General features: G+C 52.6%; 1 protein-coding gene across 1 annotated transcript; it reads left to right on the forward strand.

Annotated features, from left to right (window-relative positions):
• The first annotated feature begins 2914 nt into the window (after positions 1 to 2914).
• On the forward strand, positions 2915 to 4970 carry TUBB4B (tubulin beta 4B class IVb). Its single transcript, XM_021542279.2, has 4 exons — positions 2915 to 3021; positions 3099 to 3207; positions 3290 to 3400; positions 3764 to 4970. The coding sequence occupies exons 1-4, from the start codon at positions 2965 to 2967 to the stop codon at positions 4822 to 4824; spliced, it is 1338 nt and encodes a 445-aa protein (XP_021397954.1). The 5' UTR covers positions 2915 to 2964; the 3' UTR covers positions 4825 to 4970.
• Positions 4971 to 16782: the final 11812 nt, after the last annotated feature.

Here is a 16782-nt window from a genome sequence, read left to right on the forward strand (position 1 = left end):
TTAAGATAGGATTGTCATTTCCTGTGGATGTGCAGGTAGCTAAGAACAGAAATACTCGCTGACTGGGCTAGAATTAGCAAAAATTAATGTTGCACAAATAATTTGAAATGCCTCCCCCTTAGATATTCAGGTGGCTGAATCTCCTGGGGAAACCTCTAGAAAGTCAATCAAAGAGCAAAGTTTAGCTGCTCCATAGGGTCCTAGCCCTGCTGCACTGGGAACAATCCTGCTGGTGTTCTGCAGACAGGTATGGGAGCCTTAACCGAGCAGAGCATTTCCACTCTCACACTCCCTCTGGGAATGCTGGGGGTGGCAACAATTGCTCACTCCACACATTACAGAGCAGCTTCCCAAACATGAAAGGCAGTGCAGGCTGGAGTAGAGGCTGTGGGAAGCACACAGGCTCGGGATTGCTCATACAGTGAGAAAATGGATGGCACTAATGCACAGCCCTTTGCTTTCTGGCCCTGGATGAAAAAATCCCAGACCTGTATCTGCATTACACAGCACTCGTAGCAGAGAACCTCCCCCAAGCCCTGCAGTGGCTCCCCCACTCCATCTCAGGGCAGGTTTTCCAGGGTTTCCTGAGCACACATACCTCTGAACGCTGTGCTGAGCACACCTGAAGAGAATTGATGCTGAAGGTACCTCTCCAGACAGCACGCTCTACGTTCCCTGGCTTTAATCACAAAGAAGCCAGGATTCTTTTTGTACATTACTCTGAAGAGATGGCATCACATCCTGCAGGAAAAGCTGTCTTTACTGATTAGCACAGCCTTGTGTGTAACCGTGAGCAATCTTATCAGATTCATCCTGGCTGCCTTTAGTACCTAAATGATGCTGCACTTTTTGGAATTGGTCACCTCAAACACCATCAGAGAACAAAAAGGTGATGTCAGAGGACTGTGCCGAGCTGGAGCGGGCCGAGCCATCCCTTTCCATTGATTCCAGCATGAACACTATTCAATCAATGCCTGTAATTAGAGGAATAAATCTGGACCCTAACGCCTCTGCGTTACTCAGCTCTCTCAAAGGGAGCTGCAGGAACCTCCTGCGTTCTGGCTGTGGATGTGAGGGATGAGCTGTGTGTGTCTCCCCAGACACCCCACAGGCAGACACAAACCTTTCCCAGGACCCTCAGTCACTCCTGATGCCCTGGGGCTGCTCCAAGTGCTCCTGGACTCCTACCAGCACCTCTGCAGGAATATGTTGTTTACATGCCAGAAGTATTGATCTTCATAATCTTTATATTAAGCAGACTACCAGAGGCCATTCAACCTCCAGCCAAAGCCTTCACGAGGCTTCTATATCCTGCCACCTCCTCCTCACCTGACCCCAGCACAGGATTGGATTATTGTTATCCAGGCACAGATTCCAGGATGAGTGTCACACAGAGCTGGTCTGTGTCAGCACAATTGAGGTCAGCCCACCCCACAGCAAGACAGCAGGATGAGACTCCCTGCCTTGGGAGCTCCATTAGAAGCCTCTTTCAAGTTTTTGCTCCAGTATGAAAGAAGAGATGCTGGGACTTGTAAACCAAGCTAGAATCACAATGAATACATACAACCATAAAAAGATTCTGCTGAAACAATAATCAAATATGTTTAATAAAACTGTGACCAATGGATGCACTGTCTGGGCAAGAATGTGCTCACAAAGCTGGGAGGTAGAATAAGGGACAAGGAAAGGCGAGGGTGGTTATTTATTCAGCACAGGGTGTCTGGCTGCCTCAGGACAGGGCTGCAGCACCCACACACAGCCCAAGACGGAGTGTCCATGTGGGGAGGCCTTGACAACTAAGCAACGTCTACCTCAGATCCCCTCACAGGCAGATCTTCCCCTCCCACCACAGGGGCCTCTACAGAGCTGCCACTGCAAGGCTCAGAGCAGCCCTAAGCCCTCACAGCAGCTGGACACCCCAAACCTCCACACACCCCTCACAGCTGCCAGGACCCCCCTCTGCCCTCACAGCCCTCTCACGCCCCCACATCCCAACACTTCCCTCACAGCCCTCCGAGCGCTTATGGCACCCCCAAGCCCTCACAGATCCTGGAGCCCCCACAGTCTTCTCACAGCTGCCAGAACCCCTGAGCCTTTAGCGTCCCCTGAGCCCTCAGCGTCCCCCTCAGCCCGCCAAGGCCTCACACTCCCGCTCCCCTCACACCGCCCGCTCCAGCCCCTTCCCGCCACCCGCGCGCGCCGCCGCCATGGCAACGCCCGCGCGCGGCCGCGCCAGCCCGGGGCCGGGGCCGCGCGCCGGAAAGTGCTGGAATGTGGCTGCGGCCCGCGCGTGCGCACGCGGCCTCCTTCCCCCACTCGCTGCGGCGCCGGCTGGAGCGGGACGGGGGGACGGGCGGGGAAGGAAGGAGGGAAACCTGCCTGGAGGAGCGGAGCCGAGGGGCGGGGGGGAAGCGCTGGGGACTCGCGGGGAACCCGCCCTGTCCCGCAGTGAGGAGGAGCCGCCGCCTCCGCTGCGCAAAGCGCGCACTCGGGTCCGTGAATGGGCGGCTGCGGCGGCCACCGCCCAGAGCCCGCTGCGGAGTCACTGCGACGGTTACCAGGGCGCTTCGTTCTCCGCCAATCAAACGGCGTTAGCTCATCCCCCACGGCCGGCAGCCAATCGGCTTCGACATCAATCATTCAATTGAGCCAATGGGGAGCGCCGTGAGCGAGCTGGGGCGGGCACTCGCGGCTCCCGGTTGCCCAACTGTAACGCCAACAGACAGGAGGGCGGGGCGAATGGGAGCCGTCAGCTTGAGTGACAGCGCCGCAGCCAATTAGATTCTCTCATTTGTAGAGCCTCGCTATAAGCATCCAATCGTTGCGGCGAATGGCCGCCTGGGCGGGGAGAAGAAGGCTGCGCGCGCATTCCGCTGCTATATAAGGGCTGGCGGTTGCCTCGCACAGCCAGAGTCGGTTGGGGAAAGCCTGGGGTTGTGGAGAGCGCTCTGAGCCGCCGCCATCATGAGGGAGATTGTGCACCTGCAGGCCGGGCAGTGCGGGAACCAGATCGGAGCCAAGGTCCGGGCGGGGACGGAGGGCGCGGGGGCGGGAGGGGAGCGCGGCGCGGCCGGCGCTGACGCGCTTCTCTTGGGCAGTTCTGGGAGGTGATCAGCGACGAGCATGGCATCGACCCCACCGGCACCTACCACGGGGACAGCGACCTGCAGCTGGAGCGCATCAATGTCTACTACAACGAGGCCACAGGTAGGGCCCGGCCCCGCCCCGCGCTCCCCCCGCGCTGCCCGGCCCGGCGGTCACGGCGGTCACGGCTCTCGCTGTGTTGCAGGCGGCAAGTACGTGCCCCGCGCCGTGCTGGTGGACCTGGAGCCCGGCACCATGGACTCGGTGCGCTCCGGGCCTTTCGGGCAGATCTTCAGGCCGGACAACTTCGTGTTCGGTGAGTGCGCGGGGGCGGGCGCCGCGGGGTGGGGCGGGCAGGGCACTGCGGGGCTAATCCTGCCGTGGAGCGCCGGGGCTGCGGCTGGGAGCGGCTCCGCGGCGGCACCAGGGGTCGTTGCTGTCGGGTTCTGGGTTACCGCCTCGGTGCGTGCCACCGGGAGAAATGGAGTGGGTGCTGTATCATTGGTAATTAATGTTTGTCTGTGTCTGGCGAGCCACTGCAGAGGTGCCTGTGTGAAACCACAGCCCTGCGCTCGATGAGATGAAAGCTTTCATGGAGCCCGATGCTCTTAGGCTTTGCTTGCGAGCAATAAGCAGGAAGCAGTGACCGTAATCTAATACGAAAATGGCTCTTTTCCAGGTCAGAGCGGAGCAGGAAACAACTGGGCAAAGGGCCATTATACGGAAGGTGCTGAATTAGTCGATTCTGTGTTAGATGTTGTGAGAAAGGAGGCTGAAAGCTGTGATTGTCTCCAGGGCTTTCAGCTTACTCACTCCCTGGGTGGTGGCACCGGCTCTGGCATGGGTACCCTTCTCATCAGCAAAATCCGTGAGGAGTACCCAGACCGAATTATGAATACTTTCAGTGTGGTGCCCTCCCCTAAAGTGTCAGATACTGTAGTAGAGCCCTACAACGCCACGCTGTCAGTGCACCAGCTGGTGGAGAACACGGACGAGACGTACTGTATCGATAACGAGGCACTCTATGACATTTGCTTCAGAACACTGAAGTTAACGACCCCCACCTACGGTGATCTGAACCACCTCGTGTCAGCCACCATGAGCGGTGTCACCACCTGCCTGCGGTTCCCAGGCCAGCTCAACGCTGACCTGCGGAAGCTGGCAGTGAACATGGTTCCCTTCCCACGTCTGCACTTTTTCATGCCTGGTTTTGCCCCACTCACGAGCCGTGGGAGCCAGCAGTACCGGGCTCTAACCGTGCCAGAGCTCACCCAGCAGATGTTCGATGCCAAGAACATGATGGCGGCGTGTGACCCTCGTCACGGCCGCTATCTGACCGTGGCCGCTGTCTTTAGGGGCCGCATGTCCATGAAAGAGGTGGACGAGCAAATGCTAAACGTTCAGAACAAAAATAGCAGCTATTTTGTTGAATGGATCCCTAATAACGTTAAGACAGCAGTCTGTGACATTCCACCTCGCGGCCTCAAAATGTCTGCCACCTTCATTGGCAACAGCACGGCCATCCAGGAGCTGTTCAAACGCATTTCTGAGCAGTTCACTGCGATGTTCCGCAGAAAGGCCTTCCTGCACTGGTACACGGGCGAGGGCATGGATGAGATGGAGTTCACAGAGGCTGAGAGCAACATGAACGACCTGGTCTCTGAGTACCAGCAGTACCAGGATGCCACAGCTGAGGAGGAGGGAGAGTTTGAGGAGGAAGCTGAGGAGGAAGCAGAATAAAGCTATGCAGTTGAACACCTGTAAATTTTGTTTAAAGTTGTATGAACTCTCTCATTCAAAAGTTCTGTTTGTGTTGTGTTATTATTGCTGTTTCCAAGTCACTCCCAATGCTGTACAGGCACCATTAAAGCAGTTCTCACAGTGCACGTCCCCGTCTCCTCTGTTCACACCGGTATGATTCCCGTGTGCCGTCCCCGTAAGTGAGCCCGCTGATGTCCTGCAGGTCTGCAACACAAAAACTGGGCTTGGCACGAGCACTGCCACCTCGTCCACGGCAGCCACCCTCCTGTCCTGCCCTCAGCCAGGTGCTGCCTGCTGTGTCACCGGCAGGGTGGCAGTCCTGCTCCTGCCGGTGCGGATCGAAGGCACTCGCTGGTCTCTTAGAGTCAGGTACTGCTGGAGGGGGGCACATTAACAGGGAGGGTGGATTTAATTCCGAGCTGTAGCTAAATTTAGGTACCTGCCTGTGGCCTGGTGCAGCGTGGCCTGGCAGGAGCTGAGCAGGGGTGGTTTGAGCTGCCTGGGCACAAAATGGTGCCACAGAGCTGCCACCCAGCACTGGGTGTTCTGCAGCAGCTGAGCTGCTCCACTGCAGCTCCTCAGCGCTACAAACCCAGCAGGGAGCCCTGGCCTGGCCCAAGGGTGCAGGGCACACTGTCACAGGTGCCATCAAAACTGTCCCACGCACACAGCCCTTCTGCAGTGATTGCAGAAATCACAGCAGAGGTTTGATAATCGGTGTTGATGCAGCCTCTGCTTGTTGGGTGAGCTGAACACCTGACAGGTATCTGACACTGGTTTGTCTCGTGAAAACCCTGTTTTAACAAGCAGGTTTTTACAATGGAACCAATTCCATTGTAAAAACAATTCCATTAGAACCAAAACCATTGGAACACATTCCAATGTTTGGTGTCACTTCAAGTGACAAACCTGCCAACCAAGGAGCTGGACAGGAGGGAGCAGGTTCCTTCCCTGCTGAAAAAATTCTGTTCAGCGTTCTAAATTATAACTGCTTTTGTTTAAAGGTTTTCTGCCTTAATTAATTTTCTCCACCCAGAGCTGGACTGGTTGGAGCAGTTAAAACTGTTCTGACTGGTGGCTCCAGAGGCAGGGAAGTGGGAATGTCTGCAGAAAAGGGCCCAGTGTCAGACCTGCACTCAGCATTCTCCTCTCTGGGCTCAACCTCCCCATCAGCCACAGCCCAGCCCTGCCAGGAGAGTTGTTTTCCCATTTTGTGCTTTCAATCCTGCCACATTTCATATCTTCTCCCATTTCCCCCCTCTGCACTGCAGCAAGGACGAGCAATGAGTTCAGCTCTTCCCAGCTGAGCTCCACGATTTCCTACCCACATTACTGAGATGTGACCAAACCCAGCAAGGCAGTAGTTGCTGATTCGTTGATATTTTTTAGCCTGGTACGTTAATGCTTCCAGGTGCATGGACACACTTTGCCTTACACACAAAATTCCTCCAGACCTCTCCTTTTAGGCAGCCCAAGATGTCACAGGGCTCGGGCAAGGACGTGTCCTGATGGCAAATACCATTTCCTTACACTTTTTGTGCTTTTTCAACCCCTTCATACCATCTACCTTTTCCTTTTAATCAGACTTGAAGCTTTTTGGAACAAATCTTCCTCATACGTGACAGGTGGGATGTCACTGAGCCTGGCAGGGGATGGTGCCTGGAAATGTGAAGCCTGGGAGAGGCTGGCAGTGGGAATGCTGAGCTCTCCTGCAGCCAGGGCATGGCAGAGTTCCAGTGCCTCAGCACAGACCACAAAAAAGTCTACTACCCATGTGGAGCATCTCAGTGATTGTCCACTGCTGTGCCACTCCAGCTAATAACAGCACTACTTAACCCAGTAATTAGTGACTTTCGTTTTCACTCGGCTGATGAACTTACGTGGTACAAAGCCAGCGTAGTTAGGTATGAGTCCAGCACGGTTGTAGATTTTGGTGTCCGGCCAGTGTGTCAGGGGGAATCTAGTGCCCAATGTATAAGGTGGATTTCTCTCCAAAAGCTGGAAAACAAAAAAAAAGACCCCACAACAGCATGGAATGGTTTATTTTAAAACACACTATTTTTATCAAAGTCATGTGCTTTGACTCTGCATTATATAAAATATTTAAGCCAACATAAAGCAATTCTCCTTCCAGTCCTGCTGTCTTCTAATTAAGAGCTACATTGCATTGTCCCTTTTTCCACTCCATAAATTTTTCTCCTGGCAGGTGTTGGCAGCAGTCCCTACCACCTCATCCCCCATGCCCACAGCATGGCCCAGGTGCTGTCCTTGGGATCCCTGCAGACCAGGCTGCGGAGATTTATTCCCTTGGGGATCCTCCCCAAGTCCCAAAGCTCCTGCTCTGCTGTCCCTGGAGCTGGGCCTGCTCCTGAGCTGTGGCTGTTTGGGTTCGACCCCCTTTGTGTTCCCACGAGTCCCACCAACAGGCCAGGAGGAGCAGGAAGGCTTAGGGAAGATTAACTGAAGGAAGAGTGCAAATCATCTCCTGCCCTCTGAGGCCGGACACAGGCAAGGGGCTGGGCAGCAGGGTGGGTGTCACAGGTGGGTGTCACAGCTCTGCAGCCACAGAACCCCTAAAGGTGTCCCCAGAGCTTGCTTGGGATGCGGAGAGGGGATGTGGGTCACGGAGCCCAGCACACCGCGGGGCTCTCTGCTCCTGGGACGGAGCCCAGGCTCCTCCGGGGGGTTTTTGCTGTGCCTGCTGCAGGCGGTGACTAGTGATCCACGGCACATCTGTAACCGAGGACAACAAAGATTTAGGGCAGCAGATTAGTGGCTTGAAGTCAGAAGCCATCTTAGCTGGAGATGCGGTGTGATCCTCCTGCAGCGTCTGCTCCTCGCTGCTGCCAGCCCGGCAGCCGGACTGGCCGATTCACGGCGTGGCAGGCGTGTCCGAAGGCACAGGGGCAGGAAGGCTTGGCAAACAGCACATTCGGGGATAAATACCCGGGTTTTGCTCTGTTTGCTCCGTTTCAATTCCTAATCACGGCAGCAGGGAAGGAGACGGAAGCCAGCGCTGGGAAATGCATCTCCTCCAGAGCAGACGCTGCCTTGATGCTCTCCCTGCTCACTCATTTCTGCCCAGCTGATTTCTCTGAGCTGGGGACCCTCAGCCTTGGACGTTTTTCCTTCCTCAGCCCCACATCCTCGGGGATGGAGGCACGGCAGCGTGTCCCGGGGAGCAGCGAGGGCTGGGCTGTCTCAGCCTGCCTTTGATGCGCTCATCTGCTGGACCAGCGAGGCTGCTGCACCCCGGGGACCCCGCTGCACCCCGGGGACCCCGCTGCATCCAGGGATCTCCCTGCATCCAGGGATCTCCCTGCATCCAAGGATCTCACGCCATCCAGGGATCTCCCTGCATCCAAGGATCTCCCTGCATCCAGGGATCTCCCTGCATCCAAGGATCTCCCTGCATCCAGGGATCTCACGCCATCCAAGGATCTCCCTGCATCCAAGGATCTCACGCCATCCTGGGGGCAGGGAGGGACGTGTAGCTCTGAATGCAAACTATCAACTGCTGCGGGAGGGATCTCGTTTTCCCTGCCGGAGGATTATGTGTCATTGTATGGGAGCTCTTACAGCAAGGGGACACAGTTTTTCAGGAGGGATATTTGTGCATCCTTCCCAAGAGGAGGAGAAAGACGGTCGAGATCCCTTTAAGACAAATTGTGTTAGGAAAGGAAAAAAAGCCTTACAAGCAAATAAATAATATGTCACAGGAAGTCATCAGCACTGCCAACCAGACAGAGGAGATGTATTCTATAAGGGAAGTGCAGATAGTTGCATCCTGTATTTCTGCACCCAGAGCAACATTTTTAACAGCCACTCTTGACCCAGCCCTCAATATATTTCCTTAATCCTTTTATTAACTCATTTACCATCCTTTAATGTCTCAAGGAAACAAGTTAGAGAATTTAATTGCTGGTTTTTTTCAGTGTTAACTAACAGCGTTTGATTTTGCTTGTGTGCTTGTACCCCAGTTCTAATCCTACTGCTGAAAATTCAGCATCAGCATTATGCACATTATTTCAATAATCTATAATCTACCTGGCGACGGTCAAATTCCTGCATGGCTTTCTTCACAGACAAGAGGTAGGTCATGCCAACATTGTCCATGGAGCAGGGGATGAATCCAGTGTACCCTTTGGGTGGAGGCAAAAGAGGACATTTTCTGCTTGAGAACATACAAAGATCATTTAAAGATCAACCACTCTGAGAGTAGAGGAGCCTAGGATTAATATGAAACCTTAAAGTATAGGAAGGAAAAATTAATTTGTTTAAATTGTAAAATTAACTCTTACATGTGAGGTATGTTCTCTGAAAGACGGTTTTTTCCTTATGATTCCCAAGGAAAAAACAATGGCCTGAACTGATTTTTGTTGGTGTGCATGTGGCATAGAAGAACCATTTCATTTTCTTAATCCTTTTTTTTTTTTTTTTTTTTTTTTTACATCTACAGCTCTTTCATGTTTTCTCCCAATTTAATACACATTCAGGGGCTAACAACGGGATGTCCAATCTTTTTTCCTTATCTGCTCTGCCCATCCAACAAATTCCCACAGCAGAAACTTTATAAATTCTAAAACTACATGAAACCTAGTGAGGTAGAACCTAAAAGCAGCCCAAACTCCCTCTTTCCACAGGAATGTTTTGGAGAGGGAAATTTGTCTTCTGCACCCTAAAACCCGGACACTCTCTCATTTTAACTGGAATATTGTGATCCCTGTATTCCCATGGTGTGGTGCAGAGTGAAGGATCCCTCCCGCTGCAGTTGGATCCTTGAGCCCATCACCCATCACAGCTGCCTCTCCTGCACAGGAATGTTCTCCCAGGGCAGGGGGAAGACACAGAGCACCCCTTGCAGGACAGAGTTTATGCCTTTGTGGTGGTGCCATACCGTGCTGTGGGTGGATTTGGTGATTCAGGAAAACATCTGATTTCTAGGAGATGAATAACCACCCTGGCAGGGTGGGGCAGCTCTCCTCACCCTCTGCAGCTTGAGGTGATTCCTGAATCCCTTCCACTGCCCGTGGGCACAGAGTGACAGCATCCCAAAGAAATGCCCTTGCAGGGAGAGCAGCAGGGATATTTTCCATCCCAAACAAGCTGAAGCCACTGGGCAATGCCACTGAGGTTTCCCCAAGGGGAGAAGGATCACAAAATTTCCTCAGGGGTGGCCTCGTGCTGCACGTGCCCTGGCTGTGTTTTACCTAAAGTGACTTTCTGTCGGATGGCATTTGGGACAGGCAGCACTGGCAATGGGTAATCTGCTGTTGCAACCCCTCCTGGCAGCGCCACGCCTCCGGTTTCTAGCTGCTTAAAACAAAAAGAGAAATCAAATCAAACACCAGTAAAACCCGCTTCTCCCCTCGGCTCCGCTGCTTAAATCACTGCCAGGACTGGGAATGGCACTGCCACTTCCAGTTCTTCCCAGCCTCACTCGAGAGCCACCCCAGCCACTTCTGGGAAAGTCAAATTATGAGACCAGCAAGTAGCAGACCTAGAAGGGGCTTGCAAAATCCCCGTGGAGAACAAGCCTTGGGCACTGAACTCCTGTGCAAATCTGTTTCTGAGGGCAAGGAGCAGGAATGGCCCTTCTTGGGATTTACATCCAAGCCAGCTTTTGACTCCATGCGTCAAACCTCTAATCTCTGCCTTCAGAGGATTTGCGGAGCCACAGCTGCAGGAACGTGACAAAGGTTGTTGCTGGCTCCAGATAAAATAAATGTTTTATCAAAAAAGAACAAATATAATAATAATAATTTTTTAAAAACCACGAAACATGCTGGTCTGAAGGGATATTTGGCTGTGCTGTGCTCAACAGCCCCCAGCTCCACAGGCAAATCCCAGTGCTGGTGTTCAAAGGAGAGGTAATGATGGGAAATTCAGGTGGGGGCAGATACAGGGTCAGAAACCCAGCCGAAGGTGCTGGCACTGCTCTCTTTTTGGGAGGAGGAGGAGGAGGAGGAAGGCAGCATCAGGGCTCCAAGGACACCCTAAGGAAGCACAGGCCTGGCTGCCCAGCACAGCTTGACACAACTTTAGGGACTGGGATTGAAGCCAGACCCACCCAAAGGAGAAATTAAACCTTTCTGATTGGGAAGCATAATTAACGATCAAAACCATTTCCTGAAGATGGAGTAATTTGCTGCTGCTGGAAACATTTGTGTGTCTGATCTTTCTCTACACAAACTCCTCACTTCGTGCTCTTGCCATTTGTTGGATGAAGCCCTTTTCTGACCCAGAGATGGGGTAACTGAGAGGTGTTTTAAAACTGTTATTCTATTTTCAGTCTTGTGTGAAGAGTGAGACAATACACGTTATAATTCACGCCATCACAATCAGAAGGTTTAAAGCATTTACAGCATGATGTGGCTAAAGCTAATAAGCCAAAACCACTTATAATGTATTGTAATTAAGAAATAGTTAGCTTCTAGATGTAACAGTGGAAATTATAACATTGATATTGTCTCACCAGTCACACGAGACTGAGAATAGAAGTTTTTAAAACACCTCTCTGGGTCAGAAAAGGGCTTAATCCAAGAGCCACTGTCACCCGTGTGAAATTCCCTCCTCACCCTCCCAGCGCCACTCACCGCCCTGCTCCCTCCGCAGTGACACTGGCACGTTGCAGTCCCTGTTCCCAGGGCTCGGGCCAGGGGTGGCTTGGCCAGCTCCCTCTCCATCTCCTGGGCCTCGGGGTGCAGGGCGAGCCCCGGCAGCGGCTCCGGGGGCAGCCAGGCCCGCGGGGCACCGAGCGCGGCCGTGCCCGGCGGGCAGCGCCCGGGCTCCATCCGTGCCACCAGCGGCTCCTCCAGCAGCGGCACCTCGGCGGGGCTCGCCATGGGCTGGTGGGTGACATACCCTGGGGGACAGACACTGGTTAGGAGTGTCCCGAAGAGGATGAGGGTTCCCCTTATCGCCCTGCCATGGGAAGGAGCCTGCAGGTCAGCGGCGTAGAATTGAAACGTAAATTTTAAGGGATTTAGAGATTTTAGAGGAGCTAAGATTTTAGTTAGAAATAAGCCTTACTAGAGTTAATTAAAATAAATGAGTAGGCCTTGTTGAGTTAGGAGTTAGTAGTTAACTAATAATTGATTGCTTGTCAGCACAATGTTTAGTTAGCTGGGTTTATAATGAAGAATACACAAACTGACAAAGAGCTTTTAGGAACATCAGACAATTGTGGCCTCCTCTGTTCTGAAACCAATTGAAGACAAGGAATGGGAGTTCTACCAAGAGTTCATTTATCATATTGGCATTGAAAAGGCAGAAAGGTCAGAATGAGAAAGACTACATTGACTTCCTCATTTTGGGACCCCTCCCCATGAAAGGGACACCAACCCATTTCAAGGAACAAACCACGCATGCTGAATGGCTTTTGGAGTGATTAGCATACAAAGCAAGGAATGGGATGTACCAAAATGATGAATATGCATTTGTATTTTGGGTATTCAATACTTGTATGGCTAAAAGGGCTCTGTAACCACCTGGAAGCTGCAGTGTGGATTTGGGAGTTATCCCACACACAATAAACACACACTTTCTAACTTTAAACTGTTAGAGAGCTTTTGTCCGTCACAGTTGGATATCGGTACTAGATCAATATCCAGATTTTTTAATAACTCAGAATGAGAGTAGCTCGAGTTGCAAGGGACCACAAAGATTCACTCCATGCACATCCCATGGCTGTGTCATCAGCCCCGTCAGTAAACCAGGCTGCACAGAAAACAGGCATAAATCCCAGTTAAGTAACATTTACCCCAACTGTCACCCAAATGGTAAAATATCACCAGCCAAGTGAAAAAGTCGTAAAGGGGGAAAAAACCTCAATCCTTAACTCCACGTGGCTGTGTCAGCCCACCCCAAACAGAGCCCCCTCCAAGGAATTCTTGCTCTGGCACCATTGCTGCTCGCTGGCTGGGAAAAAAATATCTAACATCCAGCAAATGCTAAATATCTTCACTGTGAACGAGGGACAGAGCCCCGTGATTTGAGATGCTGCAGGGACAGCTGAGTTTGGCAACTTTTCTCTGATTTCCCCTTAAAAATCCCCCCTGACGTGGCTCCCCAGCCCCGTGTGACCCCTGGCTCAGGCACTTTCTCTTCCTCTGTGCCAGCAGTGAAGCCCATTTTTCCCCTCCTGTGTAGTTCCAGAGGAGAATCCCCCCTCCACCCCACAGCCACCTTTTCCTCCTTGGAAAACTGTTACTGTGTCAGCCTTGTCTTTTTAAAACAAACCAAATTCCTTCCATTTTTGTGCTCACAGGTCATTTTTTCCCAGGTCATTACAGCCTTCCTCTGAGCTCCCCTTGGGAGCACATCTGCATCCCAGGGCTGAGCCCAGGGAATGAGGAACTGTCTTCCAGCAGAGGCTCCATCTGCAGACAGTCTGCTCATCTGCAGTGCTGGAGTAGTGTTGGAATCAATCTTAGAGGTTTTTCCAAGCTGAACAATTCCACGATTTCTGCAAATCTGCAGAAATCAGCAAAATCTGCCCTTTTCTGCATGAGCATAAATTTCTGGTGGGCATTTAGGTGTGCAATCTGCCCATAATTACATAATAATGTGTATATATTCTGTATACAACTTTGTGAAATATATAGAATATGCTCTATGCAACTGAATTATCAAGTGTCCAGGCTGGCACCAAAATAAAGAAAAATCCTTGATTAAAGTTATTTTTCAATCCAATGTGCAAATTTTAAAGCGGGTTTATTTTTACTTCATTATTAATAAGAATGTTGAATCTACTCTCTTTCTCCCACAAATCAAAGGAAAAGGAAACGTAGGTTGTTCTGTACTTGAGAAATCCACGTGAGCTCCTTTTAATGACCCTGGAGTTTGCAAACTGATTGATCCTGAAAGACTGCACAGCAAAGCACAAAGTGAAAAGCCAGGAAGGCACCATGCTTGTGATTTGAGGAAATGTCCACATTTTCAGGTCAGGCTCCTGAGGAGCTGCTGCCTGTACAATTGGCCGGTGCCACAACCAGCTGCAGCAGGGATGATGGATAATTCAGCACATCCCTGGCTGATCTCATGGAATCACAGAATTCCTGAGCTGGAGAAACCCACCAGGATCACCCAGCCCATCTCCTGTCCCTGCCCAGACCCCCAAAATCCCACCCTGGGCATCCCTGGCAGCGCTGGCCAAAGGCTCCTGGAGCTCTGGCAGCCTCGGGGCCGTGCCCATTCCCTGGGCAGCCTGGGCAGTGCCAGCACCTCTGGGGGAAGAACCTTTCCTGCTCTCCAGCCTGAGCTGCCCTGGCCCAGCTCCGGCCATGCCCTGGTCACCAGAAGGAAGAGATCCTCAACAGCAGAGCCTGATTGCACTTCCAGCAAGAAAACAATTGGGATCCAACTCATAGAAACAATCAAAGTACTTGGTGCCCATCAATGAGACTTTATCAAAGCCACACCTTGAGAAAAAATCTTGGGACTGAGTTTGCTGAAGGCAGCCACAGGCCCAGCACTGCCCTGAGCTCTTTGATCACCATCACATGAAACACCCAGGAGGACACCAGGCAGCACCTGGGCAAGGTTTAAGGGATGGCACAGGACCTGCTGGGCAGCAGGAGCTGTTGGTGACCTGATCAGCACAGCCAGGGCTGGTTCTTCAGGACCTCACTAAGGAGCAGCAGACATGAGCACCAGCATCGGTAACGAGGAGAGAACCAAAATAATGAGAGAGCAACTCGGTCAACTGGTTCGTTGGGTCTGTCTAAGCAGTATTTTAGACCAAGCAAATGCAAATTCAAATCTCCAGGAATGCAGCCTGTAAACACTGTGTGTGTAGTGGAGGCCTGGCTCATGGAAAACAGGGCCAGGAGGAGCAGAGAGGCCACAAAGTTTGCAAGAAGCTGCACGGCACAAATTGCCAGTGAGAAATGAGAAAGCAACACTTTGGTGTGGCCATCCCCAGGGAAATAAAGACCCAGATCTCACATGGGCACGTTATCCCTGTGTTCAGCCTGGAGGAAAGTCACTCCACTCTCCAGGGCATCCACGACAGCCACAGGATGGGACATGGCAAATGTCCCCAGAGGATGGCACATCCCCAGGGCCAGACCAGGGCAGCTCTGCTGTGCCTGCTCTGGCTGCTCTGCAGGGACCAGGCACTCTGCACAAAGGGCTGGGACTTGGTAGGAGATTCCTGCAAATTCCCAGGGCTGGGAATCCACATGAGCCTGTGCTTTATGGAGATGTTAGCAAAGTGGAAAGGGAAAAGAGGGAAAGGAGGGAAAGGGAAAGCACAGGAGCCTTTCTGCTGAGCTGAGGAGGAGCAGCAAGAAGAAGAATCAAGGCCAAGCTGTCAGAGCTCAGAGCAGAGGGAGCTGTGCACCAGGCAGGTGAGCCAGAACAGAGTCAGAGGTAGGAGACCAGACCTTCCACAGAAAGATGGATTTTAGTCTGTGGAATTGTGCTGGGTTTGACTGGGGTAGAGGTAATTCTCTTTACAGAGTAGTTTGGATTTGTGAGCAGGCAGCTGTACGGGGTTGCCAGCCAGGGTTAAACCCCAACAGGAATTCTGGAAGCTTTGGGGAGTGAGTTAATGATATGCCATAAAGTCACTTATCTTCATCTGACTGAAGATAACCTGGGAGCTGAAACTCTCCTGTCCACAACACCAGAATCCCCATCCTCGTGAGCTGAGGCCACGAGCTGCAGCACCTCACTCTGCTGCTCTCCAGGTGTCAGAGCTCCTACACCAGAGCTGTGATTGCTCCAAGGAAAAGATCCCATTTCACCCAGCAGCCTACCAAGGACCCGTGGGCACAGACCCCACTACTGGTAATTAACACTGCTCGTTAGCAGGGTCTGTTTGCTCACCTGGGTGCTCAATGTGGTAATGGAACTCAAGGAGGTTTTCCTTGTTGTCCAGTGGTGCCAGCAGGGAGCGAGGGCTCTTCCTGATGTTGGGATCTGTCAGCAGATCATGGGTGGTTCTGCCATAGGTGTCCCCAAACTTGAAGGTGAACTGAGGAACGTAGCCCCCGTAGCTGAGGAGGAAACCAAAGAGGAGCCACCAGTGAGATGGCACTGGGAGATGTCCACTGGTGGGGTAATCATGGAACCCCAGCCTGGTTTGGGCTGGAAAGGACCTCAAAGCCCACCCAGTGCCACCCCTGCCATGGCAGGGACACCTCCCACTGTCCCAGGCTGCTCCAGCCCTGTCCAGCCTGGCCTTGGGCACTGCCAGGGATCCAGGGGCAGCCACAGCTGCTCTGGGCACCCTGTGCCAGGGCCTGCCCACCCTCACAGGGAACAATTCCCAATTCCCAATATCCCATCTGGCAGTGCAGATGTGCTGCAGTGTTTGTGTCCTGTGCAGGAGCCCAGGGATGGGTGGGATGTGCCCGGGTGGAGCAGCAGTGCCCGGGGAGAACCGGGGCCACACGTGTGGTCACACAGGAGCCAGGAGGGAGTGTCTGTGTTCCACATGCCTGCCCTCCTCTGGCACCATGGCAACTGCCTCATCAATGCACAGGCATGTACAGGCACAGGCCTTTGCAGAAACACGGGATGAGGCCAGGGAGCAGCACCTGTGGGTGGGAGAACTCCCAGCACAGCCTGGGCTGCAGTGGCTTTGGCAGCACCCACAATCCCCCAGTTAAAATATCATTTCCAGTTCAGCATGCCCCAGTTTAAACTTTGCAGTGCCTCTCTGCTCTGACACACCGTAACTGAGAAAATCCCAGTGCCTCGTTCTGTATTAAAACTCAAAAATCAGAATAATTCCTCTCACAGCAAGGAGTGGGCCCAGGCTGATGAGCCCACCCAGGCACTGCCTGGCACAGGGAGGGCACAGGGAAGGTGGGCAGCACTAGGAATAAACACTGCTCTGGTTTTTTGGGATCTCTCCACTGCCCAGTTCCTGGGATGGGCAGTCACAGCTCCTGTGACTTGTTGGTGGCCAAGGGCAGGGCAGGTGCT

Source organism: Lonchura striata, chromosome 22, assembly GCF_046129695.1.
Source record: "Lonchura striata isolate bLonStr1 chromosome 22, bLonStr1.mat, whole genome shotgun sequence".
In the NCBI taxonomy this organism is placed as follows: domain Eukaryota; kingdom Metazoa; phylum Chordata; class Aves; order Passeriformes; family Estrildidae; genus Lonchura; species Lonchura striata.